Source organism: Phalangium opilio, unplaced genomic scaffold, assembly GCF_054372755.1.
Source record: "Phalangium opilio isolate 3A_F unplaced genomic scaffold, DU_Popi_V2 ptg000042l_1, whole genome shotgun sequence".
NCBI lineage: Eukaryota > Metazoa > Arthropoda > Arachnida > Opiliones > Phalangiidae > Phalangium > Phalangium opilio.
In genome coordinates, this window is record NW_028324166.1 from 8477473 (window position 1) to 8502793 (window position 25321).

Genomic DNA, 25321 nt, shown 5'->3' on the forward strand with positions numbered 1-25321 from the left:
TTAAACTAAAATTGATAATGAAAAGCCCAGCGAGTAACGTATGTACACTATTAAAAAACTAAAATGTGTTTCAGTGCCAATTTTTTCTAAATTTCTTCTTGAATTAAATGAGAGCTACAAGAGGTTGGGAAAAGAAATCACTCACGATCTTTTAAAACCCAAAAAGTAAGAGACAGTGATTTCGTTTCCAACCTCTTGTAGCAGTCAATTAATTCAAAAGAAATACGCAATAATTTGGCCATAAAACCTTGCTTTTATCTTTTGAAAACCGGAGCCCAGTCATTCCAGTGGGCACAAATTGTTAATTAACCTTGTCTTACCTGGGTTTCTCTGCTGGTTTGGACTTAATTTGACTATTTAGTAGGTTTAATGTCACAAAATGTAGTCTTATCTTTTATCTTAATACCAACGGTTACAGCTGTTTGAATAAAGTAATTATATTGTGTATATTTATGTCGCGATCGAACCTCCGTAGCCACCGTTAGTCCGTTCTTACAAAAAAAATTCCCAGCAGACTTTTGGTGCCAGATATAAGCCACCAAAAGCATCGTCTGCTATAATGTCTGATAGCGCCTCTATGGCAAACGATAACGCTACAGCTGTGACGTACGCGGGTCCCATTGCCCTCTATATTGTGGAAGCTAGCGTCCGAGACTCCTTTGTCATCTGCTCCTGTTAATAATAATCGATGGTTTTTCTATGAAGGGATTTCCACACTAAGCCTGTTGCTTGTTCAGAGGTGGATCCCTTTTACAATGCATAGAGGGGTGGTGGCTAGCCCCTATGCCACAGCTAACCGACAGCGCCCTATACTAACTATTACTGTTGACCTCTGCAAGTTTTTGATGGAAAGGAGAAACCGGGTTAGACCGCGGAGGAAAACTCCTTTTAAAGAGTGGGGAGAGAACTTGCAAACTCCACGCAGAAAGATTTGTTCCCAAATTTGCACCCGGTACCTCAGTCCGGATCCCCTTGCTGCGTGGCGAATCGCTAACCGCTACGCCACCCCACCAATATCGGGTGACTCCCATAATCCCTCCAAAAATTTCCCCCCGTCCAAATGGGCATAAGACAAAATCCCCCCCCAAACTGGAGACAAAATCCCCCCCCAAACTGGAGACAAAATCCCCCCCAAACTGGAGACAAAATCCCCCCCAAATTGGAGACAAAATCCCCCGCTTTCGGAACGAAATCCCCAGCTTGGAGACGAACCCTTCAGGGGTCATTCCTATTTTAGAGGTCGTTTTCCACATTGGAAATTTTTTAGTAGGATAGTAGTAAAAATAGTAGTATCCCCCCTACGAGGAGAAGCGGAACCAATGATGGAGAAAATAGTATGAATTGCCGACTAACCATAAATTTTCGCCTTTTCCAAAATATTGCTGACTAACCATAAATTTTCGCCTTTTCCAAAATATGGCTGACTAACCATAAATTTCGGCCTTTTCCAAAATATCGCTGACTAACCATAAATTTCCGCCTTTTCCAAAATATCGCTGACTAACCATAAATTGCCGCCTTTTCCAAAATATCGCTGACTAACCATAAATTTCCGCCTTTTCCAAAATATTGCTGACTAACCATAAATTTCCGCCTTTTCCAAAATATCGCTGACTAACCATAAATTTCCGCCTTTTCCAAAATATCGCTGACTAACCATAAATTTCCGCCTTTTCCAAAATATCGCTGACTAACCATAAATTTCCCCCTTTTCCAAAATATCGCTGACTAACCATAAATTTCCGGCTTTTCCAAAATATTGCTGACTAACCATAAATTTCTGCTTTTTCCAAAATATCGCTGACTAACCATAAATTGCCGCCTTTTCCAAAAAATTGAAATTTTGGAAATAAGTTAAAACAAAATCAGCAGTTTACTTCTTTTGGTTTAGGAACATTGTTTGCAATACCTTTCACTCTTGTGAATTATACTTTTGCATTATTATTAAAGATAATCTTTGGATTTGGGCTTCCGTTTACCTTTACTTCTAAATGCCTATTATCTGGGGGATTTTCAATAAAATGATCCTTTCGGTAGGATTTTGTTGAACAGTTTTCCTTTTGGGGGATTTTGTCCAGGACGTTTTCTCTGGGGGGGATTTTGTACAAACACGTCTAAAATCGGGGGGAAAAAGTCTTGGCAAATCCAAATTAGAGGGATTTTGTCCGGGGGGATTATGTCCAGGGGGATTATGTACGAGACCCCCAATACCAACTGTTTTTACGTTACAACAACACAGATGTTAATCTTAAAGCAAGTCTCGGCTTTGGTACATTTTAGACAAATGGCACTAGATGCTCAGAGTCGTGGGGTGAAGTGGACGACCCTGCTTCACTTAGTAAAGGGTAGTTTTAGCTCCGCCCGCGTGGGCGAATTCTGATTGGTTACTGTTTTTGTCAAGGTAAAATTGAGAGTGAAATATTGATGCAAAATGAGGAAACAAGAGACTCCGCCCATTGACATGCGCGGTAACCATTGGATGTTTTACTTTCAACAGCAACACGTAGATGGCGGGAAAATCTACTCTTTGGTTCGAATTTTGAAATGCTTCGTTTTAGAACATTGGTGTTACTACACACATCGTTAGTTCAAATCTTAATTACAAAGTAAATTTTCGTGATATTGTATAGATTAAAAATGTTTTCCCCATGTTTTAAACACAAATTATACATTGTTTATTACTAATAATAAAAGTGGATATGTTCAAGTTCATGAGTTTTGCATTAACAATTTTATAATCGTGCGAGTAGGTTGCCTTTAGGATATAAAATTATTTCTTTTTAAATTACTATGACTAGTAAATTCGCATTCCTGAGTTACAGAACCACCGAAAGGTTATTTTTTTATTTTACTTGGCAAATAATCCAGACGTTAGGAAACAATGGTTATGACCAAGAAAGATAAATAATACCTAGGTGTTTTCCGGAACCTTCCTTTTGTTGCAGACTGTTTCAAAAACCCATTTTTACCTGCAGTTATAATCCTAAAACTTTAGTTTCGTCCTTATGACCTTAATTGTTTAGTAAAATCTGGCACATTGACAGCATCTCGAATATGAAGGCAACAGAAGCTATTCCGAGCATTGCCGCCCATAACACGAACTTCATTCCAAGGTCTTTCAAGGTGATTTCATGTAATTCATTTTCAGCCGTAGAATGTTGAGAGTCCACTTTCAGGTGCCATATTCTCTCTAGTTTGCGATACCATAGCGTGATTTGGCCGGTTTCCACGAAAGTCCGCAATCTATAATCAGGAATGGGTGATATAGTTTAACTTTTCTAATCTGTACAAAAGCTTTGATTTCGAATGAAAAACCAGAGCACAAATGTTTGGTTGAACTATTATTGCAATCTTACCTTCGATTAATGTACTTCAAAGCTTCGGGATGCATATTATATGTAAGCATAGCGTATGGTTTCTGCAAGTACCTAGCCGAACTAATGTGAAGATTTTTTCGATCGGGACCCAGAGACTGTAAATCCCCAAACCTAATTTCATTTCCTCCATAAAATTTTCTTAAATCATCAGGCTTTTTCTCATGTCTCCGCACCAGGTTGCAGAGAATTCTCATTTCATTTTCTGCCTGAAAAGATAGGAATATTATTAGGATAGAATTCTCGTTTGAAGAGAGATTAAAGGTGGAATTCATAAACGTCGGACGCAACGCAATTTAGTACAGGCGAAGGCAAGGCGTCGTGCGCAAAAGGTTGGACGTTTGCGCACGACGCCCTGCCTTCTCCTGTACTAAATTGCGTTGCGTCCGACTTTTATGAATTCCACCTTAAATCATTGAGATATTTCTACCGATTGGCAAACTTCATCGAGTATTTCAGGAAATAGTTGAATGTGGATGTCGCTAGATACTCTCGCTATATCAAATACATTTTGGATGTTTTCTTTTTTCTGAATTGAATAATTGGCTTTTAAGACTCCGCTGAACAAAGTGACGAGGATCACAATTATCAAGAGAAAAGGCCCAACGCTTAAGCGAATTGCTTGTGACGAAGAAATGTCGAACCCTACACGATGAAGATTAAATTATGACATCTTCTTTAAGAACCCATATCCATCCTATAAAACCTTATTATATTAATTAAAAATGTCTTAGTGGACAAAGACTAGAAAAAGTAAATGATACGAAAACAAAATGGAATGACCGAAGTAACAGATTTTAAATTGTTTTCGTTTAAAGACATGATTATAAAACATCAATTATTTTGAAAAAAAACTACTTATCTTCGTTTTTTTCACCCAAATTACATTTGCCCAAATATTTTGTATCATGAAATTTTCCATTCTTTTCAAAATGGTTCGTGTCAAAGCTTCACTATATAACAGATACATGCGACAACGTTTATATTTACAGCTAGATTTCCAATGTAGTCCATGATAGAAACAGTTCCTCGTTAGTGATATATAAAAGGATTGCAGCTTTTAATTTGAACTACAATACGTTTTAATACTGGAAACTAAGCCAAATAGTGAAATAATTATGTGTATTTATTTCACCATTTGTCGGTGTCCATGTACGTGTTTCGTGTTGTACGTTTGCTCTACAATGTGTTCCTCATAAAGCGACGTTTAAAATGTCAATCATGATGAAAGATAAAATTTCATCCTTCGGTTGCATTTACTCGGTTTAAACAACGTTTTCTCTTATAGAGAAACCTTTAAAAATAACCCATATCCATACTTTTTCATTCGAAAACTGTTAACACCAAAAAGGATATATAGAATGAATAATCTGTCTTTCAAAAACAATGCAAATGTAACTTTGGGGAAAAAAACGAAGATAAGTATTTTTTTTAAATAATTGATGTTTTATAATCATGTCTTTAAACTGAAAAAATTTAATATCTGTTACTTCGGTCATTCCATTTTGTTCTCTTATCATTTACTTTTTCTAGTCTTTGTCCACTAAGACATTTTTTTATTAATATTTGTTCCTTCAGTCTTCATTTTAATTAAAATTGTTGAGAAACGGTTGCATTTTTAAAATCTGCATTAAGCAGAAACATAAATAAAGGGGAGCGTAAGCATAAGGGACCTAATATTGCTAGTTAGTTACTAATGCTTTCAGGTACCAGACCACTTAATCAGTTATCACCAAAGAGTTTACTTTATCACTGAAAACCTCAAATTTCCATACTAAAATTACTTTGGCCTTTCTTTATCCCCTGGCTTTTGAGTATTAAAATATTTAGAATAACTCTGAGTATTATCTACAATCATTTCTACTGATATTTAAAATTCAGAAGAATCAAGAGTCATCGTTTTCAGTCTTTCAGATGACTGGCTTGGACGTATTTTCGTTTTTCGTTGTAGCAGTCTAACTAAACTGAGACAAAGTTTCTGCCTGCTAGCATAGCCCACTCGACCCGCGCATGCACACATATTTCTTCTCATGAGACATGAGTAAGTCTTAAAAGGTCTTACGGCAAGCGTGGGAAAAATTTAATTAAGGAAATGAAATTTTAATTTCTCGTCTATTCTTATTGTCGAGTTCCTTTGCGTCAGCTGGAAACGCTGTAGTTGTTAGAATTTTGTAGATGGGCCGATACCGATATCGGCTTAAACTGGTATCGGCCATCTCTAGAATTTTGTTCTAAAAACGTGAAATAGCAATAATTCAAAAAAGAGGTAAGAAGAAGAAAGTGGATGTTGCTGCTCAAGTTTATTTTGAGCTGCATACATCAAAACTCGGGGTTTAAATTATGTACGATATATATGCTATAAAAAGTATAGATATGTTCAAGTGAAATGTTTCATTATTTACACTCTTAAAAATGTTGGGTTGTTTCTGACCCAAAGTGGGTTATTTTTCAACTCTTTGCTGGGTCAGTATTTAACCGACCCATTTTTTGGGTTGTTGTTCCTTAACCCTAGAATTGGTTGTTTATTTAACACAATGTTGAGTCAACGTAAACGATAACTCAGGTTTGGGCAAAACAGTAACCACATTACTGGTTAAATTGAAAAATCATATTTGGGTAAAAAACAACCCTAGCAAGGGCTAATTGTAATTTTGACGCAACTTTGGGATAAAAGGTAGCCACAAATTGGGTTAAATTCTTACATAATTTTGGGTTGAACGAAACCCTAATTTGTGTTGTTTATAACCTCTCAAAATAAAACCCAAATTGCTGTTTGTTACATAGTTAAGCGTTTTTTTCCCACCTCAAGTTCCATATTTCAGCTTCCACCATATTGTAGGATCGTTGATTAGTTTTACTTGACGTATGTCACGGGGAGGTTCTAATTTCGTCTGTTGTTACACCCCAGGGCTATTACTAAATTGTCTGCCTAACACCACGATCCTCTACTCATATGTCCATCGCACATGAAAACCAGCCTGTAGATACTGGCTTCTAATAACCACCATCTACTGGTTTTTTTGTCCATCCCACATGAACACCAATTTTTCCATACTGGCTTCTACTCCATCATCATCGTTAAAGTTATGATGTACGCGGCGATCGGCTAGGGTTACGAGAAACGTCTAACCTCCCAATGGTGGGGCTTCCACCAAAGGTTCACGTATTTGCGCTGTTCTAATCCATTACTTCGATTCGAAGGCTTATGTACCGATTTGAGTAAGACGAAACAACAGGCGTATGCTTCATTTAAAACGTCAAAATTAGTCCAGTATCTCAATAATGTTCAATAGTTATTTTTTAAAACGATGCAACCCGCAATAAAGTAAATAACTATAGAATAAAATGTGTAATATTAATTGTATTTATTTTAATATTTAAGATAATCTTGTGTATCAAATCAAAATGAATAGAGAAAGAGTAACAAAGTCGCCTAGTGGTGTGTATGTCCGTTGGTACACTAGTGTACCGTGTTAGCAGTTCGCCTTAATGAATATATTAAAATATTTTTCATAATTTCGATTCCTATAGTACTTTTGTAGCTATAAAGCTCTGTTTAATTTTGATATTCCAAGAATCTTTTTTAGATTATTCTTTGAAATGGTTGTTTACATAATACTTAAATAACTGGTATTGCAAAGTTTTCTAAACATTCATCTAGTGTACAATATCGTGTATTTGTATGCTAAGTTTGCCCAAAATTGCTAATGACCCAATTTGGGTTACTACAATAACTAATTTTTTTGGGTTTGAAACAACCCCATCTCAAACTACCGGGGAATGTTTATTCAACTACTACTGGGTTATTTTTTAATCAAATTTTAGTTAAAATTCAAATAGCCCAACTCATTCAACTCAGTTTTAAGAGTGTAGCTTAAAAATTATCAATGTAATTCATTATTGAATTTTCGTAAATTACCATGAACGGTAATTTACGTGGTAAATTACGGCGTAATTTACCATTTTCCAAAATTACCGTAATTTTCGAACCCTACTTATTACCCTATTCGTGGTGCTTCGTTTCGAAAGAAGAACCCCGAGAAGAACGAAAGGACTTTTTTACCATGATTTTTTAGCGAGAATGCAGAAACTGTAAAACGTCACGTGTTAGTAGCCCTAGAATAGGAAAATTACTCTTGCATAGACTATTTTTGAGCACAAAATAAACCTCGCGCCATCGAGGATTGGATTTTATTCAATTCTCGTATTTCATACCATGAGTACACTAAAGGGAAGGCTTTCTACGGTCTTATTGTCTCATATAATTTAATACCATTTTGGGGTAAGACGGGGTATAGGCCGCAAGGGGACATCCCATTCAGACATACCTACTTCAAGTCTAGTATACTTCTGATTAAGAGCGTACGCAAAATCATTGTACTACTGGTGATTCTTAAAATTAATGTTCTACTTTTGAAGAGAAAAAGTATGATTATATCGTAACTGTAAAGCATAGCGCGGCTCCTGTGGATCCCCTACAAGTTGACTTTCCTTACGAACTCCAGCTTTGGCTTGGTGAAGCTAGAGGCATTTGTGGGTGGGATTTATACATGCACGTATAAATAATCCACTAGCCTTTGCCAAGCCTAACCCGGAGTTCAGCAGGAAAGTCCCCCTGTATGCTTTAAATTTTTCCTTGTAATTGTGATAGTGCGAAAGAAATCGTATATTGTGCAACTTTCAAAATTAATTTGGAGTTTTGCTTGCACTGTGTAGTCATTGTATAGATTGCAGACGAATTTAAAACTGTCAATTCCAGTCAAGTAACCAAGGTTTGAATTTCTAGATAAGTATTTTGAAAGTTGAGTATTGTTACCTTTTCCCAAAATGGCACCAATATATTGAAACAGTTTTTGTGAGGCAACAGCTGTCAATGATTTTCGATTTCCCGTCAACAGCGTATGAATTATATCAATTGCCAGCAATGCGCTAATCACACAAGCAATACCGATCCATATCTGATAAAGTTGTACATGTATTTTATAGTCGCGGTGTTACTCAAGTTTTTTAACAGGACTTCAAAGAACTTAAAGAAGAAGATCAAATTATTCTCACCCCATTCGAAATTATTTTTAAGTCTTCAAAGGCTCCGACTGGACTTGCGTCGAACGTTACATTTTTGGCGGTCAGAAATCTTTTATCAAAATACGAGAATGGAACTGTGACTGTTCTTGGTATTGCACCAAAATCCTTCAGCATATATTCATAAGTCATTGGAGTCATGAAAATAGAGTTCTGAAAAAATAAAGCAGTTGAACAAGAAGGCAAAGACTTTTTGCGACGTAGTACGCGTAGGCCTAGAAACTTCATTGACGCAGCAAGAAATAATACGTTAATATAAGAACGTTTCTTCATACACTTGCATTTTGCTTCCAACAATGTTTAACAAAACCGGAAGTTTCTACGAGGGATATTTTTATGGTCTTCCACCATTATGATTTCCAGAATGCACGGGCGATGCTGTTACAGAAGACCTTTGCCCCGATTCCAATCCACCCAAGCCTAGGCTGACAAAAACAGCTAGTCCTCATCGAGCAAACTTAAACCTAGTGGTCGGCATTTGGATAGGATAATATCTGTTTGTTTTATCTTTATCCATAATTTGAAATTATCCACGGGAAGTCTATGATTAATGCAATGTAATCACTGTAATCACGAATAATTATCTGATTATTATCCATGGATAACTGATTAACCAAAATTCTGTGAATTATCTTGTCCAAACGCCGACCACTACTTAAACCATGGAAATGTATGTATAAATAATGTTAATATATGGCTTCCCAACTTGACTCAAAGCGGGTTACGAACGCGGATGTGATTTATTTCTAAATTGAGTCGGAAGTAGTTAGATCACGTAGGGAGAAGGAAGTAGAGCCCTCTGGTGAATAATGAATAATGAGTTTCAAATTTCGCACCAGGCAGAGAGAAAAAATTTGATTACTTTCTCACTCACAAGGTGGGGCTTTACAAGTCATTTTTTCCTCTTCTCAAGAATCTGAACTGAGCCTAAGCAAAATGCTTTGTGGAAGCATAGCCCACTCGATCCGCGCTCCCGGACGCTGCGCGCTCTCGTTAATTTTTCGGTTACTTCGATTTTTTTTCAAAAGTCGCGCTTATACATGTAACTGAATTTTTTGATCGGGCTTCTATAGCGCGATCAGCCAGCGTCATGATGCGCGTGATCAAGTGGAAGGTACGAGATGGGAATGCATAATAAGTAGTATACATATCCATGCTTAATCGTTCCTTTCCTTAATCTACGTTCTGGTTATATATAACCCAAAAAGTACATCAAATTCAGTGCATGAAATAACCAGAATTGGAGTTGAAGTCACTCAAAAAGGTGACTGACTTATAATCTTTGTGCTTAATTATTGTGATTGTTTTATTATTCATATTTACCTTTGATGAGCAATTTCTTCTACATGGCATGCACCTTGAAATATAAATTCAATTAGCAATGCGCTCTCTTTACATTACCAATATCAAAAAGAAGCAGTATAGTAGCCCTTGCGAAAGTACCACTTCATGAACTAGCAAAATATTTGCTCAACCCTTCTAGCAAAATACGAAAACTATCGTACGTTGACTACTTATTAAAATAGTACTACTACAGGCCAAGGTAAAATAATACCTCATCGTATGCAATACGATGTTGCTAAAAACTGATTACTGCGAGGATGGGAGTTTATTTCATTTTATCAGAATGGATTCAAATTTATCTCATCTACATAATATTAAACATAATTATTAAAAATGTTTATGGATATAACTAATCATAAAGCAATTTGAATAAAATTAACTAAATCAAATTATAATTAATTAAAATTTTCTACGTTTTGTTTTAAATATCCAGTTAACGTAAAATTCACTTTAGATATAAATTGATCCAAGTTTTGTCAAATATTCTTCCTTCATTCAATTAATTTTTGATAAATGAAATCTTATTTTTCTCCAAGGAGCCGTGTTTGCCCAAATAGTTGTTAAAACTCATTTCCCTGTTATTCGCGTCTCGAAAGAAACGGTCATTAAGGAACCATTGGTTGGGGGCATTAGCCGAGGATTGCACTCCTTGATTCGCTCTTGTATAAAGCAGAAGTCCATTAAATTAGCCTAAGGATTCAGGAGTAACCAAAAGCGGGGCTTGGGACTCCCCTCTCTTGTATAGCAGTACTGAACAATGGCGACACATTCGCCACCTCGCAATACCTTTTCTCAGATCTCCGGTTTAGGTGCGACTCGTAGGCCAAAATTTGCCCTATTGGGAGAGAAACAGCTATTGGCTGAAAATGAACGCTGCATCTCTAAAGGAACCGGAAAGCGCCCCCTTCTACTGTAAAATCAAAACCGAGCCCTCTCTAGCATAGCATCAGGGGAAGGGCTGGGGGCTGTGAATTTGAGAACAGTCAATTCGGTTTTTTATGATTCTTCATAAACATACTAAAAAAAACATTTAACGACCGTGGCCGTTCCTTTTTTTATTTTTTAAAAAGCAAGCGTGCTATGTTGAGGAGTCTACCCCGTTTTCCGGTCCATTTAGAGATCCAGCGTTCATGAGCTGAAAAAGTCACGCCCAGCTCTCGTGAAGAAAGGCTTCCGAGAGAATGGCTCGAGATTTCTAACAGGGTTGGGAATGGGGGAAAAAATAACCCCCCATCCATGGAGTTAAAAGGAGTTTTTATCCCAGCAGAGACGTACGCTATACCAGCCATTGTAATTGTTTACTTCCTAGGCTAATTTAATGGACTTCTGATAAAAGGTTACTTGATGGCATTCATTACCTAAGGCGTTTGGTGTTTTCACAAATGGACCATAACAGTCGCGTAAGTGAATCAAAAGGGTAATCCAAATATGTCTAGAAAAAGGGTTCATATAAGAATATTAGATTTCAAAAACAAATTCACCACCAAAATAAGAGGAACGATTTCTCAATTAAAGTGTTTCAGAGGCTTATAAAGCCACTAATTAACCGGTCTGCTTCTGTCCAAAGAAATGTTGAGGTTTAGAGTGTAGTGTTGTGCGAGTTCTCGATAAACTTGGCTAGATTATCGATAAGAGATTTCAAGAGAAACTCCAAAAAGGTACGTGTATTAACCTGCTTTTGGATGTGTTAGTTAAAGAATCTTACAGAAAGACACTCATTTTGGCTAGTAGACGAAATTTAGTGCTGATTTGGTAGTTTAAATCACAATGGCAGTATATTCATGAGCTCATATGATATTATACAAAAATGTCTTGGTTTGAACCAAGGCCGAAAAACAAACGATATGAGAGAGGTTTATCAATTGACTGAAGTTTCAGATATTGCAATTTTTCTTTAATTATTATTATTATTAATTTAATCCTTAACCACAATTTATTTCTATCAACTGATTTTACTGTTAATCGATTTATTCCCTCTAAATTTATTCAAAAAATTGCATATCTACGCTTTTTCAAGAACAATTCCATTTTCCGAAAATATTATATCATGAAATTAATTATTTTGAAGGGAATACGTATTGAGGGATCAATAATGAATATTTGAAATATTCTGCTGACTCCCTAAAAAGAGCAAACAATTTGTAGTCATAGATTATCAAGGTTGGCAGGAAAGTCCAGAGAGTCACGTACCGTTTACAATGTGGAAAGATTTGGATCTGACCGCGTGTTTTGAGACGGCTCTGATGACCCATACACTGCAAGCACTGATAATTTCAAAATTTTATATACTAAGAAAATTTTGGAAGGGGCGGGCTTCGCATAACTCGTTTAGAATGGAGTTGTTTATGTATTAATTTCGAAGGAAAAGAATATAAATATCATTGGTACTGAGACGTTTTCCTTTTTATAGAATCTTTACCCTAACCTTGGTTATGCCTATATAATATTTTTCCAGTCCATGAAAGAAGCGCTACCTACTAAAAGAAACCACAAGGGACAAACGTTGTTCCTATGTCTTAAGTAAACGGCATTATTTTATTAATTAGTCCGTGCAAAACAAATTCTTTTATCGAATATCCGTCTTCTCAGCAAATTGTAACCGTTGAAAAGATAGTGGTGCAAACTTGAAGATTAATTGTCAAGCCACTAACATTTAAAACTATGTCCGTCGAGGTGCTTACATGTTAGTGAACACCGATACGAAATCCCTTCAAAATAATTTCATGGTAAAATGTTTTCGGAAAATGGAATTGTTCTTGAAAAAGCGTAGATATGCAATTTTTTGAATAAATTTAGAGGGAATAAATCGATTAACAGTAAAATCAGTTGATAGAAATAAATTGTGATTAAGGATTAAATTAATAATAATAATAATTAAAGAAAAATTGCAATATCTGAAACTTCAGTCAATTGATAAACCTCACTCATATCGTTTGTTTTTCGGCCTTGGTTCAAACCAAGACATTTTTGTATAATATCTGTCACTTCAGTCTTAAGGCGGTAGTTAACTCTTAACAGGCTGAAATGTTAGGTGTGGTTTTTGATTCTTGCCGAACTTTATCTATTTTACCCTAAACTTTTGGATTTCACGCCTATTAAAGTACTTTAATTAAAATTTAAATTAATTTGAGCGTGAAATAGAAAACATTAAACATTTGGCTTTACCAACGGCTTGGGTCGTTTTAATCTTATTTAAATAGTTTATTTAAAAGTTATTTCAGTTTTTATCCAGAAAAATGTATATTTTTGGTTTAATTTCACTTTAATTATACTTAATTAAGTTTAAATTAAAGCTGGATTGTGTTTCGACAGTGTTCATTTAGGTTATAAAAAGAGTTTGAATAAATAATTGACCTTTATTGTAATGTTTAGAGGAGTTTTTGATTATTCCAACACATTGCGTTCAATTTTTATCATACCCTTGCTAAATTTGCGGTAACGGAAAGAACATATATGAAATAATTAATGAATGATGCTATTCTATAGTTTGGCTTTTATGTCAGTAATTACATCAAATGCGTAAATAATTCATAACAATTTAGACAAATAAACAAACGGCAATGTGGACTGTGGAAATAGCGTGTAACCGATTGGCGAACAGCGTATTTCTTTGACTCCCACGTGGGTACGTTGGAAAAATCTCCGCTGATATAAACATAAAAATTATTTCACTAATAAAATTACATAACGACACTGTCCTCCTGGATTCACCAGCACCACTGTTACTTCTATTTATGGATTAAACAATCCACTGTTGGTAACAAATAGTTTAAAAAATGATTACGTAACAGCAGAAATACATGAACCGAAATTATCTACGAGGCTTTTTTTGGCCACAGGCAATGTCTCCGAGTGAATGGAGAGGGAGTCTAGAAGGAAGCTTAGTAAATTTTACCCTCCCGCGGCAGCGAGAAAAATATTTTTGGAATCATGGGTAATTTCGTTGCCATGGTGACAGCCAAACAATTTTTCTTCTTTCTTTAAAATCGACGTGACGTCGTCTGCAAACCTAGGCCTAGTGGTTAATGGTGCACTGGTTGGTTGGTGGTTAGTTTGCAATTATGTTAAACGTGGAAGAATTATAGTCTGTCAAACGAAAGAAGAGCCCTGAGAAATTTGTCCAAATGGGTGTCGCCACCATCGACCCATAGTACTTTATCAACTTGTTTTGTTTTGTCAATAGTCGTCTGTAATATAGTCTGCTATAAACAGATAGGCTTAATCGCAATAGAACCCATACATTTTGCAATATATACTTAATATGTTTATGTTTCATGGTTTTTTACGATCATCGAGTATTAAAGAATATAAAACAAAATTAACCACAAGACACCAGTTTTATCTTTGTTGAACTAGCATTGCAATATATTTTAATCACATAAGTTAAAGTACTTGTCCATAAGTCTAAGTAGTTCAGCATAAAAGCGTCTTCTTCATCAGAGTCTTCGCTGTCTTCTTGCATATTAATTTTAAGAGGTTCAATTGTGGTTTCGATGATGGGATCTTTTTCCCAATACTCATGCATTATATTCTCGACGTGAACTTTATGAAATAATAAAGCGTCACAAGTCCAGAACCCTGAAGTACGAAATTGACGAGGTTGCTAAAAGTAGAGGTCACACGGTAATGAGGATTCCACCGTACCATTGCCAGTTTAACCCGATTGAACTAATATGGGCACAAGTGAAGAACGACGTTGCGAAGCAGAATTCTGGTTTCAAACTCTCGACGGTCAAAGATGCAACATTGAGGGCCATTGAACGTGTGACACCAGAGAAATGGCGTAAGGCAATAGAGCACGTCGAGAATATAATGCATGAGTATTGGGAAAAAGATCCCATCATCGAAACCACAATTGAACCTCTTAAAATTAATATGCAAGAAGACAGCGAAGACTCTGATGAAGAAGACGCTTTTATGCTGAACTACTTAGACTTATGGACAAGTACTTTAACTTATGTCATTAAAATATATTGCAATGCTAGTTCAACAAAGATAAAACTGGTGTCTTGTCGTTAATTTGGTTTTATATTCTATAATACTCGATGATCGTAAAAAACCATGAAACATAAACATATTAAATATATATTGCAAAATGTATTGGTTCTATTGCGATTAAGCCTATCTGTTTATAGCAGACTATATTTCAGACGACAATTGACAAAACAAAACAAGTTGATAAAGTACTATGGGGTCGATGGTGGCGACACCAATTTGGACAAATTTCTCAGGGCTCTTCTTTCGTTTGACAGACTATAGTAACTAACTTAAAAAACCTTTCAAGACCATTTATTTCTAAAAAAAAAAGAGGTTTTTTTGGATTATTAGCAGAGGATAGGATAATTAAATACTTAGAAAAACTTCTTCAAATTTATAACAGTCTGTGTGAGAAATTTAGGCCAACTACGCGGCTGCCTGGAAAAAAGAGAAGACCAAAGAAAAATGAAGACCCAAGTGATGGAACACAAATGAATGCTAAATGTGTTAATTCAAAAATTAAAAGTAACAAAGCAATGGCAGAATTGACAGTCAATTACTTCAATGACGCAAGAAATGTAAGACTTGATATGTTGGAAACTTCTGGTCACGATGAAGCTATGCTTATTAATATTCTAACATCTGAAACGCTTACATTTTGTAAAATTGCCGAAAAATTTCCTAACAAACTCAAAGCAGATGTGATTGTTGAACCAAAAGATGATGATCAGAACTACTTCATAAATCTAGTTGCTGAACCAGATTCTGCCCTTTATAGGCTTGGGGGTGGTTGTCTCGGGGAAATTATTAAGCGAACTTGTTTAACTTCAATGCAATTGAAAAATTCATTATCCAAGCGGCTATTTGACCACAACCTACTAAAGTGTGCATCATTTATTAAAATGACCGATAATGAAAAGGAAGAGTTACCAATTGATTTAAAAATTAGAGACAATGGCAAATTGGTCTTTCCAAAGAAACCATTACTTCCATTCATTCGTTTGGTAAACTCAAAGGTTTGTGAATTTGCCAACAAAAATTCCTTAATGAAATATGGATCAAGTATGATTAAGGTAACGTTGGTATTTTTGTAATTTTTTCTGATTAAGTAATCTAATTGAAATACAATTGTTTTAGAATTGTGCTGAAGAGAGCTTTGAGATGCTTAAAAGTGATAACGCCAAAACACTATTTCGCGAAGCTTTGCCTAAATGTGTTGATTGGGATAAACAAGGTATTGACAATTTCTACACAGAATGGACAAGAAAGATGATTCACGCAAGAATTCAGGAATTTATCTCAAGTAACCTAAAGCGAGGGAAAGGGGGCCATACCTTGAGAGACCAACTATATAGTGTAAAGGAGAAGAAAACGGGAAAAGAAAAAAGAAAAAGAAAGAGTAAAATAAAAAGTGAGAAAACTATTCTATCAAAGAATATAGTGAAAAAACAAGGGAAAAACAGGATCTCAACTTCAACTGTTAAACCGAATCCGAAAATTTCTCAAAATTTTCAACGTTGCAAAAATAAAAGTTCCTCAAATTGTGATATTAGTCCAACTAAGCATGTAGCCAGCACTTCCGATGTAGCCTTTATAGAGATTTCTACCAATAAGAAAATTAGAAGGTCTGGAAAGTTAAGTGAGACTAGTCAAGTAAACAGAAGGTTGATTAATGAATTTGAATCTTCTTGTGATATTAAAGTAGAGAAAAGGTCTAGTAGAAATAAGAAAAAAAAATTGACGTAAATTTTGTTTACGATTAACTATTCAGTTTTGGATTTAAAATTTTAAATAAAACTAGTACAAATTTTATAAAAAAAATTTGCAAATTTCATTACATTTATAATTTTATTAAAATACACTTCAATAAGGAAAAATATCAAAATTCATAATCAAATTGAATGGTTAGAAATAATCCAGAGACTTAAATTTAAAAAGTATTTTAGGCAAATATTTCTATATATCTAGTTAGTCCAGTTTTTCATTAGATGTTAAATCAACTTCATTAATTAGTAGCAATTGATCACGATGATATTTGTTTGAACTATTCTTTCCTTGCACATTCCTTCTAATTGTTACGGCTTTTCTTCCGCTAACATAAGATGCGCTTGTAATTTTCCCACCAGCCGCGTATTTAATTTGAGAGAACAAACTTTCAATTGCGCTACCAGTGATTCTTATAAACGATAAGAAGTAACCTGGGCATAGGTTAAAAAATTCTGTGGCTAAACCCTTAAATCCGTAGAACATAACTCGTAATAAGTCCCAAGTTTGCCAGGATATGAATACAGTCTGTTGAGACTTATTCAAATTTATATCCGGATCATTGTCTAAAATTTCTTTTAACCAGTCTTCAAAAAAAAAAAGATAGCCTTTTTCCATGGACTGCAGTACTTTAGAAGTCAGATCCTCTACCCTTTTGGCTCTCAGTGTACCATTTTCAAACAGTTGATTACACGCCCTTAAGTAACTGTATGTTTCTTTAGCACTATTTCTCTTCTCTTCGGTGCTAGTTTCTCCATGGGCAAATCCATACAGTTCACTCAATACTTCTTCTTGTTGGAGGACTTTACTTGGTGCTACATTTAGGAGAGTCCAAGCATCTCGTTCTATGTAACTTTTTAACAAATGCCTAGCTACTCTCATTTGTCCATTTTTGGTTCTATCCTCATCTCTTTTATAAACATCTTCAACATCTTTCCAGCCAAAGGACACCCCATGTCTCAAAAAATCTTTTGGTCCATCTGCCCTAGATGCGTAGAGTTGCCCAACTAAATTTTTTAATTCATGGGATGGACAAATTATCCAGTGTATTAACCTTGGTGTTTCAGAAAAAGGGTTTTGAAAACTTGGATCGATGGAAAAGTCGTACGATTGGTCACTATTAGTTTTAAACCCGAAAGCACCATTCACTCCCATTGTAATTTTCAGGAGAGCAAGATTTTCTGCCGCACCATCACAAACTATTCCAATGCATTTAAAACGATACAATTCAAAAGCCTCGAGAGTCTGGTACAAAGTTGTAGCTAATTTTTTGCATTGAAAAGTACCGGAGGAAGTAAAATACGGCCCAATAATATCCATCCCGGAAGTTAAATCTCTCCATAAATATTGTAGGATATAATGAGTGGGAGAAGGTGCTTGTGGTGTTGAATCCTTATATATATCTGTTAATTCTGGCCAGTCATTTTGATCCATAGCAAATCCAACAAACTCGTGGGTTTTGCTATTCCACATTATCTTGTCAATTACTTTCACTTCATCGAATATAAGAATTCCGACTCCAGTTGGGACATTTTCACCCTTAGCTAACTTTTCAGCTTTAAATTTTTCATATTTAATTTGTTCTTCTAAAAGATATTCTTCATTAACCCCAGGTTTGTGGTTAAGTTTCCTGGTATTTTCTCTCAAAGTGGACATACTCGGAAGATTTAAAATTTTGAAGCTTCTTAAAGCTTCATAAGCTGCTGGGCTTCGACTGGAAACCGCTAACGCAATCCTTAGAGTTATAGCATTCCACTTCCGGACGTGAGGAGAGTTCATGGATTTTTCTTGTTGCGAAAAAAAATCTCTTTGGTCTTTTAAATGTTTTTGAATTGAATCCTTTTCCCATGATGCCTTTAGAATATCCCGAGTTTGGCCAGTAGACTGGTTCAGAGTTTCATCAAGGGTTGAGCTGAATTTTTCATTTATAGTTTGAACTATATTCGACATTTCTTGCGAGCTCTCACTATTTAAAGTGATTTCTCTAAGATTCAATTGTTCTTTTAGCTTTGTTACAGTTTGTTTTAAAAAGGAACGATTGTTCCGTATACGGGATAACCGCACACTCTTGCTTTTTGGTGTTAGTTTAGAGATAGGAAAGTTGCTTGAGAGCCTTTGTCGTTTGCACCTTCGGTTTGGTGATTCCATAGCTTTACGCTTTTTATTCTTGGCTATGCAATTTCCTACATACCAGCAATGATCACATTGAATCTTTTTCCTTTTTCTAAAAGGTTGTTCATCTATCAATAACTCAAAATAGACCTCGCATTTTGTGGATTGGTAACGAGTAAATGGATAATCAATAGTAATTAAGCTCTTTGGTAATGTGCAAATTGCATTTTCAACCATGGCGGCATTAATTCCGGTACAGAACACATGACCCATTTGACCAGTGATGACTTGTATAAATTAAAGTGTCAAAATTTACATTTCCATCCTTGACAATATTAAACTTAAATGGGCGTTTAAAAATTATATTAAGAACACACTGCCCATCACCCCAAAGAAGTAGAGTGATAGGTTCCTCGCCGAATTCTCCAGATAAAAGACTGATACTGCGTTTAGTAGTGATTTGCATAATTGATGAGCTGTTGTAGCCTTCCTTCATCTAACAATAATTGGTAACAAAATTACTCAATTGATCAGTCAAAGAATAAAATAAAATAGAAAATACATACCTGATAATACAATTCTGATGAAAAATGAAGATCAACGGTTTTAGCCACTTGCTCAAATAAAAGTGGCCAGCTTAAAATCAATGTTTGAGAAGAAGCAGTTTTTGTTGAAACACTTATTTTCTCGCGTTTCTGATCATTATTAGCTTTGCTATTAGCAGGGGTATTAGTAGATTTGTCTATTGTTTTTGCCTTGTTTATAATATTTAAGGGCAATGAAAAGTACTGCGTTGCTACATTAACAGTTTTGATCAAAGGCTTAGAGGAAAGTTCAAATTTTTGTGGGTTTTCTTGCGTTTTAATTAAGTTGCAAACCACGGACTTACGCTTAACTTTTGGTTTGTTCATTAAAAACAAATTACACTGCGTATAAACCTCTTTACCCGACATTTTGATTAAAAAATATGGCACTTGATTAAATTTTCACTTCTGGTTAATCCCTACAAGAAGAGCAGACTGCCATTATTACAAAGACTAAAAGAGACACTTTCCCACAGTATATTTTTAGTCTGTGTATAAACAAAGCTTCTTGTAGCAATCGCTAGGTAGCGTATTCAAAGCTCCCTCTTGAATCAGAGATGATTGTATTTCTAACAGGGGGCTATAAAATACGGCGCCTAAGGAGGGGAAACAGAGAGAACTTGCCTCTAGCGTTAGAGGAATATGTCTCCGATAATTTCCGGTCATGTATTTCTGGTAACAGCATTAGGATTAAAAACTGTTTTAACGAATGATGATGCGTTGGTTGAGTTTCAGGAATTATATCACACACCTTCAAATTAGTAGAATTTTAGTGAGATTAACAAATAATGAAACCCTGTATACCTCATATGGGAATGTTGAATTAACTGAGCTAACGTAAACACCACTCGTTTAACTTACCTAGCGAAAACACAATAAACTTTTTGTCATCATTCCAGTAGTATTTTGAAGTTTTCTAACTTTTCGCAAAGTGAAAACACTCTATTTCAAGTATCAACACGTTAAGAAATTGAATAGATATAACATTTTTACTTCAAATTGGAAGGGCCCCGTAAATCCGGTAAAATCTAGGATATGTTTCTAGCAGGAAACGAAGCAGACTACAGACAACAGAATTCCAAAAACTTTGGAGCTGGAAATTAGCTTTTTTAATAATCTTTAAAGAGAAATGACAGTTGACACTATAAAGAGTCTTTACAGAGACTTACTAAGCCTTGGCCGTAAAGAACGTCGAAAAACGTATTTCAAACGATATAAAAACCTCTATTAACTGTAATTATTTAACTGAATTACTTTTTTAGACGAAAATTCGACCTGATAACAAAGTATTTGTTTCTAAGGCTGCGTTCAGTAACCGGCATCAAAAACATCGATGACTAAAAGATGACATCGATGTCTTACTGAACGGTTTTTCGCGTCTTTGGGCGTGATGTCATGATGCTCATCGGATGCCCATCAGAACAATCAGCTGTGAGAAGAGGTTTTTTTTGATGAGCATCGGATTCATGACGTAAATTTCGTCATTTTGTGCCGCGACCAATCTCCACCAATTTTAAATAATGAAGAATTCACAAATATTATCCTTATGGATAATAACACTAAAAAGCAATATATTATTTTGGTAAAAAAATGGATTCTGACAGAATTTTGATATAATTTATAAATTGAAGTACAATATCTTTGTAAATAGTTCGGATTTATTATTTAAGCCTCTGCCGTAACGTTATCATAATATCGTCGCCATTAAGAAAAGCATCGATTACACAAAATTGTGCCGTTCAACAACTGCAACGTCATCATGACGTCAAAAGAACACCGATTTCATTTTCCCAAACATCGATGTTTTTCCTGATGAGTGTTACTGAACGCAGCCTAAGGGTGTTATAGTTAGTTAGAAAATCCAAATAAAGTTGTTCAAGCTCGGAAAATACTAAACAAGCGTCGACTGCTCAAAAACAAGTTCTTAAGACCATAGCCTACTGGATCACGCGACTCGCGGACGCAGGCTGCTCGCGCTATAGATTCAACTTCCACAGAATGAAGCAAACTGAAAATGTCAACTTTACTTGTTATGAGGCACAAAGCTAGGCCCTCCCTTGTTCTCAATCTGGTTGGAAATTGAAGAAATGGGTATCAGCGCGCTAACAGGTTAACCTGACGTTTAACTCAAGAGCAATACTTCCGTAATTAACTAAAATTAACATACTTAGACTTAACTTTTTCTGATTAGACTAGCCGATCGCACACCCTGAATACTTAATTGTTAAATTAAGAGTATTCCGAAAAGTAACTTCGCTCTAGTTTTTCAGTTAGAGGTGGTTAAATATCACGAAAAACCCCATGTTAATCTCCATAGGAAAATTGGTAAAAGCATGTGAATTTTGCTTTAACGTTACAAAAGAGTATCAAGTCATATCTACAAGAGCCTACCGGCCCTGTAGAATTAATAAAAACTGACTTTGTAGACAAAGACACGATAAAGTAAAAGATAATGGGTAGAAAATTAAATGCCTGAAGTAAGATATATTAAAATGTTCGCTTTTGAAGACATGATTAAAGAACATCAATTTCTATAACTACATGTAGTTTAATTATATTTTTTGGGTAATTATCTTTGGTCGGTAATCTAGTTTAATTATCTTTAATCGTTTGTCTAGTTTAATTATCATTAATCGATTGCCTAGATTAATTATCTATAATAGGTAGTCTAGTTTAATTATCTTTAATCGGTAATCTATTCTTAATTATCTTTAATCGGTAATCTATTCTTAATTATCTTTAATCGGTAATCTAGTTTAATTATCTTTAATCGGTAATCTAAATTATCAAATGTGGATGAGAGGGAAAGTATGACGATGGCCATAGAGCCTGTGTTAAAAAACGCGGACATCAAAGTTTCGCCAATAACTATTTAGTTTACTAGTGACTGATGGACTTGCGAACTCGCGACTGAAAGTAGTTCAGACATTTATGCTCGTTGGTTTAACCATAGCCCACGCGATCACGCGCATCACGACGCAAGCTGCTCGCGCTATAGCTAAATTACCGAGATTACACAATAGCAGACGAAGGTAACCGCGTAACCGCGAATTAACACAAGACCTATTTTAAGGGAGTGAACAGTCCCAGTATAGCTACGCCAATTAAACGGTCAACTACGGCGAAACTATGATGACTCGCGACTTTTGGCCATTTTCATACTTTTCCTCTCATCCACTTTTGGTTAAAGTACTTGTCCATAAGTAGTTCAGCATCAAAGCGTCTTCAGTCCACGTCTTCATCAGAGTCTTCGCTGTCTTCTTGCATATTAATTTTAAGAGGTTCAATTGTGGTTTCGATGATGGGATCTTTTTCCCAATACTCATGCAGTATATTCTCTACGTGCTCTATTGCCTTACGCCAATTCTCTGGTGTCACACGTTCAATGGCCCTCAATGTTGCATCTTTGACCGTCGAGAGTTTGAAACCAAAATTCTGCTTCGCAACGTCGTTCTTCACTTGTGCCCATATTAGTTCAATCGGGAAAAACTGGCGATGGTACGGTGGAATCCTCACTACCGTGTGACCTCTACTTTTAGCAACCTCGTCAATTTCGTACTTCAGGGTTCTGGACTTGTGACGCTTTATTATTTCATAAAGTTCACGTCGAGAATATAATGCATGAGTAATGGCGAAAAGATCCCATCATTGAAACCACAATTGAACCTCTTAAAATTAATATGCTAGAAGACAGCGAAAACTCTGATGAAGACGTGGACTGAAGACGCTTTGATGCTGAACTACTTAGACTTATGGACAAGTACTTTAACTTATGTCATTAAAATATATTGCAATGCTAGTTCAACAAAGATAAAACTGGTGTCTTCCCTTACCAAAATGAGAGTCTTATTTTAGTATAAAGTAAGTCTAAAATAAGGATCAAGGATATTTGGGTACCAAACTTGTCTCAAAAATTGTTAAAAAATATAATGGTTTCATATTGGACTCCTTTGAGACTAAATTTAGTCTTACATAAAAGGGCTCAGTTTTAGAGACTGTAAAAGGATTGCTTCTAGACTTGATTGAGAACACAAATCTGCGACTTATTATAGGACTCCTATAAGACACATTTTAATCTCACCAAATTAGGCTTAGTTTTTGAGATTGGAAAGAGATTCTTTCTACACTTGATTGAGAACACAAATGTGCGACTTATTATAGGACTCCTATAAGACACATTTTAATCTCACTAAATAGGGCTTAGTTTTTGAGATTGGAAAACGATTCTTTCTAGACTTGATTGAGAACACAAATCTGCGACTTATTATAGGACTCCTATAAGACACATTTTAATCTCACCAAATAAGGCTTAGTTTTTGAGATTGGAAAGCGATTCTTTCTAGACTTGATTGAGAACACAAATCTGCGACTTATTATAGGACTCCTATAAGACACATTTTAATCTCACCAAATAAGGCTTAGTTTTTGAGATTGGAAAGCGATTCTTTCTAGACTTGATTGAGAACACAAATCTGCGACTTATTATAGGACTCCTATAAGACACATTTTAATCTCACAAAATAAAGCTTAGTTTTTGAGATTGGAAAGCGATTCTTTCTAGACTTGATTGAGAACACAAATCTGCGACTTATTGTAGGACTCCTATGGGACACAATTTAATCTCACTAAATAGGGCTTAGTTTTTGAGATTGGAAAACGATTCTTTCTAGGCTTGATTGAGAACACAAATCTGCGACTTATTATAGGACTCCTATAAGACACATTTTAATCTCACCAAATAAGGCTTAGTTTTTGAGATTGGAAAGCGATTCTTTCTAGACTTGATTGAGAACACAAATCTGCGACTTATTATAGGACTCCTATAAGACACATTTTAATCTCACCAAATAAGGCTTAGTTTTTGAGATTGGAAAGCGATTCTTTCTAGACTTGATTGAGAACACAAATCTGCGACTTATTATAGGACTCCTATAAGACACATTTTAATCTCACCAAATAAGGCTTAGTTTTTGAGATTGGAAAGCGATTCTTTCTAGACTTGATTGAGAACACAAATCTGCGACTTATTATAGGACTCCTATAAGACACATTTTAATCTCACCAAATAAGGCTTAGTTTTTGAGATTGGAAAGCGATTCTTTCTAGACTTGATTGAGAACACAAATCTGCGACTTATTATAGGACTCCTATAAGACACATTTTAATCTCACCAAATAAAGCTTAGTTTTTGAGATTGGAAAGCGATTCTTTCTAGACTTGATTGAGAACACAAATCTGCGACTTATTATAGGACTCCTATAAGACACATTTTAATCTCACCAAATTAGGCTTAGTTTTTGAGATTGGAAAGAGATTCTTTCTACACTTGATTGAGAACACAAATATGCGACTTATTATAGGACTCCTATAAGACACATTTTAATCTCACTAAATAGGGCTTAGTTTTTGAGATTGGAAAACGATTCTTTCTAGACTTGATTGAGAACACAAATCTGCGACTTATTATAGGACTCCTATAAGACACATTTTAATCTCACCAAATAAGGCTTAGTTTTTGAGATTGGAAAGCGATTCTTTCTAGACTTGATTGAGAACACAAATCTGCGACTTATTATAGGACTCCTATAAGACACATTTTAATCTCACCAAATAAGGCTTAGTTTTTGAGATTGGAAAGCGATTCTTTCTAGACTTGATTGAGAACACAAATCTGCGACTTATTATAGGACTCCTATAAGACACATTTTAATCTCACCAAATAAGGCTTAGTTTTTGAGATTGGAAAGCGATTCTTTCTAGACTTGATTGAGAACACAAATCTGCGACTTATTATAGGACTCCTATAAGACACATTTTAATCTCACCAAATAAAGCTTAGTTTTTGAGATTGGAAAGCGATTCTTTCTAGACTTGATTGAGAACACAAATCTGCGACTTATTATAGGACTCCTATAAGACACATTTTAATCTCACCAAATTAGGCTTAGTTTTTGAGATTGGAAAGAGATTCTTTCTACACTTGATTGAGAACACAAATATGCGACTTATTATAGGACTCCTATAAGACACATTTTAATCTCACTAAATAGGGCTTAGTTTTTGAGATTGGAAAACGATTCTTTC

General features: G+C 35.3%; 3 protein-coding genes across 4 annotated transcripts; 1 reads left to right on the top strand and 2 right to left on the bottom strand.

The window, feature by feature from the left end:
• Positions 1-1521: 1521 nt before the first annotated feature.
• On the bottom strand, positions 1522-11583 carry LOC149678984 (uncharacterized). Of its 2 annotated transcripts, XM_089836820.1 has the most exons (7): positions 11159-11583; positions 9780-9813; positions 8430-8609; positions 8191-8332; positions 3805-4019; positions 3357-3583; positions 1522-3243 (listed from the first exon to the last, which is right to left on the bottom strand). In XM_089836820.1, exons 2-7 carry the CDS (start codon positions 9807-9809, stop codon positions 3012-3014), a joined length of 1026 nt encoding a protein of 341 aa, XP_089692946.1. In that variant the 5' UTR covers positions 9810-9813; positions 11159-11583; the 3' UTR covers positions 1522-3011. The 2 variants fall into 2 exon arrangements, with proteins under 2 accessions (XP_089692946.1, XP_089692945.1); XM_089836819.1 differs by having other exon boundaries at positions 8430-11582.
• A 3541-nt stretch (positions 11584-15124) lies between these two features.
• LOC149678985 (uncharacterized) lies at positions 15125-16560 on the top strand. The gene is made up of 3 exons (XM_089835960.1): positions 15125-15850; positions 15915-16430; positions 16549-16560. Exons 1-3 carry the CDS (start codon positions 15269-15271, stop codon positions 16558-16560), a joined length of 1110 nt encoding a protein of 369 aa, XP_089692086.1. The 5' UTR covers positions 15125-15268.
• LOC149678986 (uncharacterized) lies at positions 16195-20026 on the bottom strand. The gene is made up of 2 exons (XM_089837218.1): positions 19220-20026; positions 16195-19149 (listed from the first exon to the last, which is right to left on the bottom strand). Exon 2 carries the CDS (start codon positions 18924-18926, stop codon positions 16746-16748), a length of 2181 nt encoding a protein of 726 aa, XP_089693344.1. The 5' UTR covers positions 18927-19149; positions 19220-20026; the 3' UTR covers positions 16195-16745.
• Positions 20027-25321: the final 5295 nt, after the last annotated feature.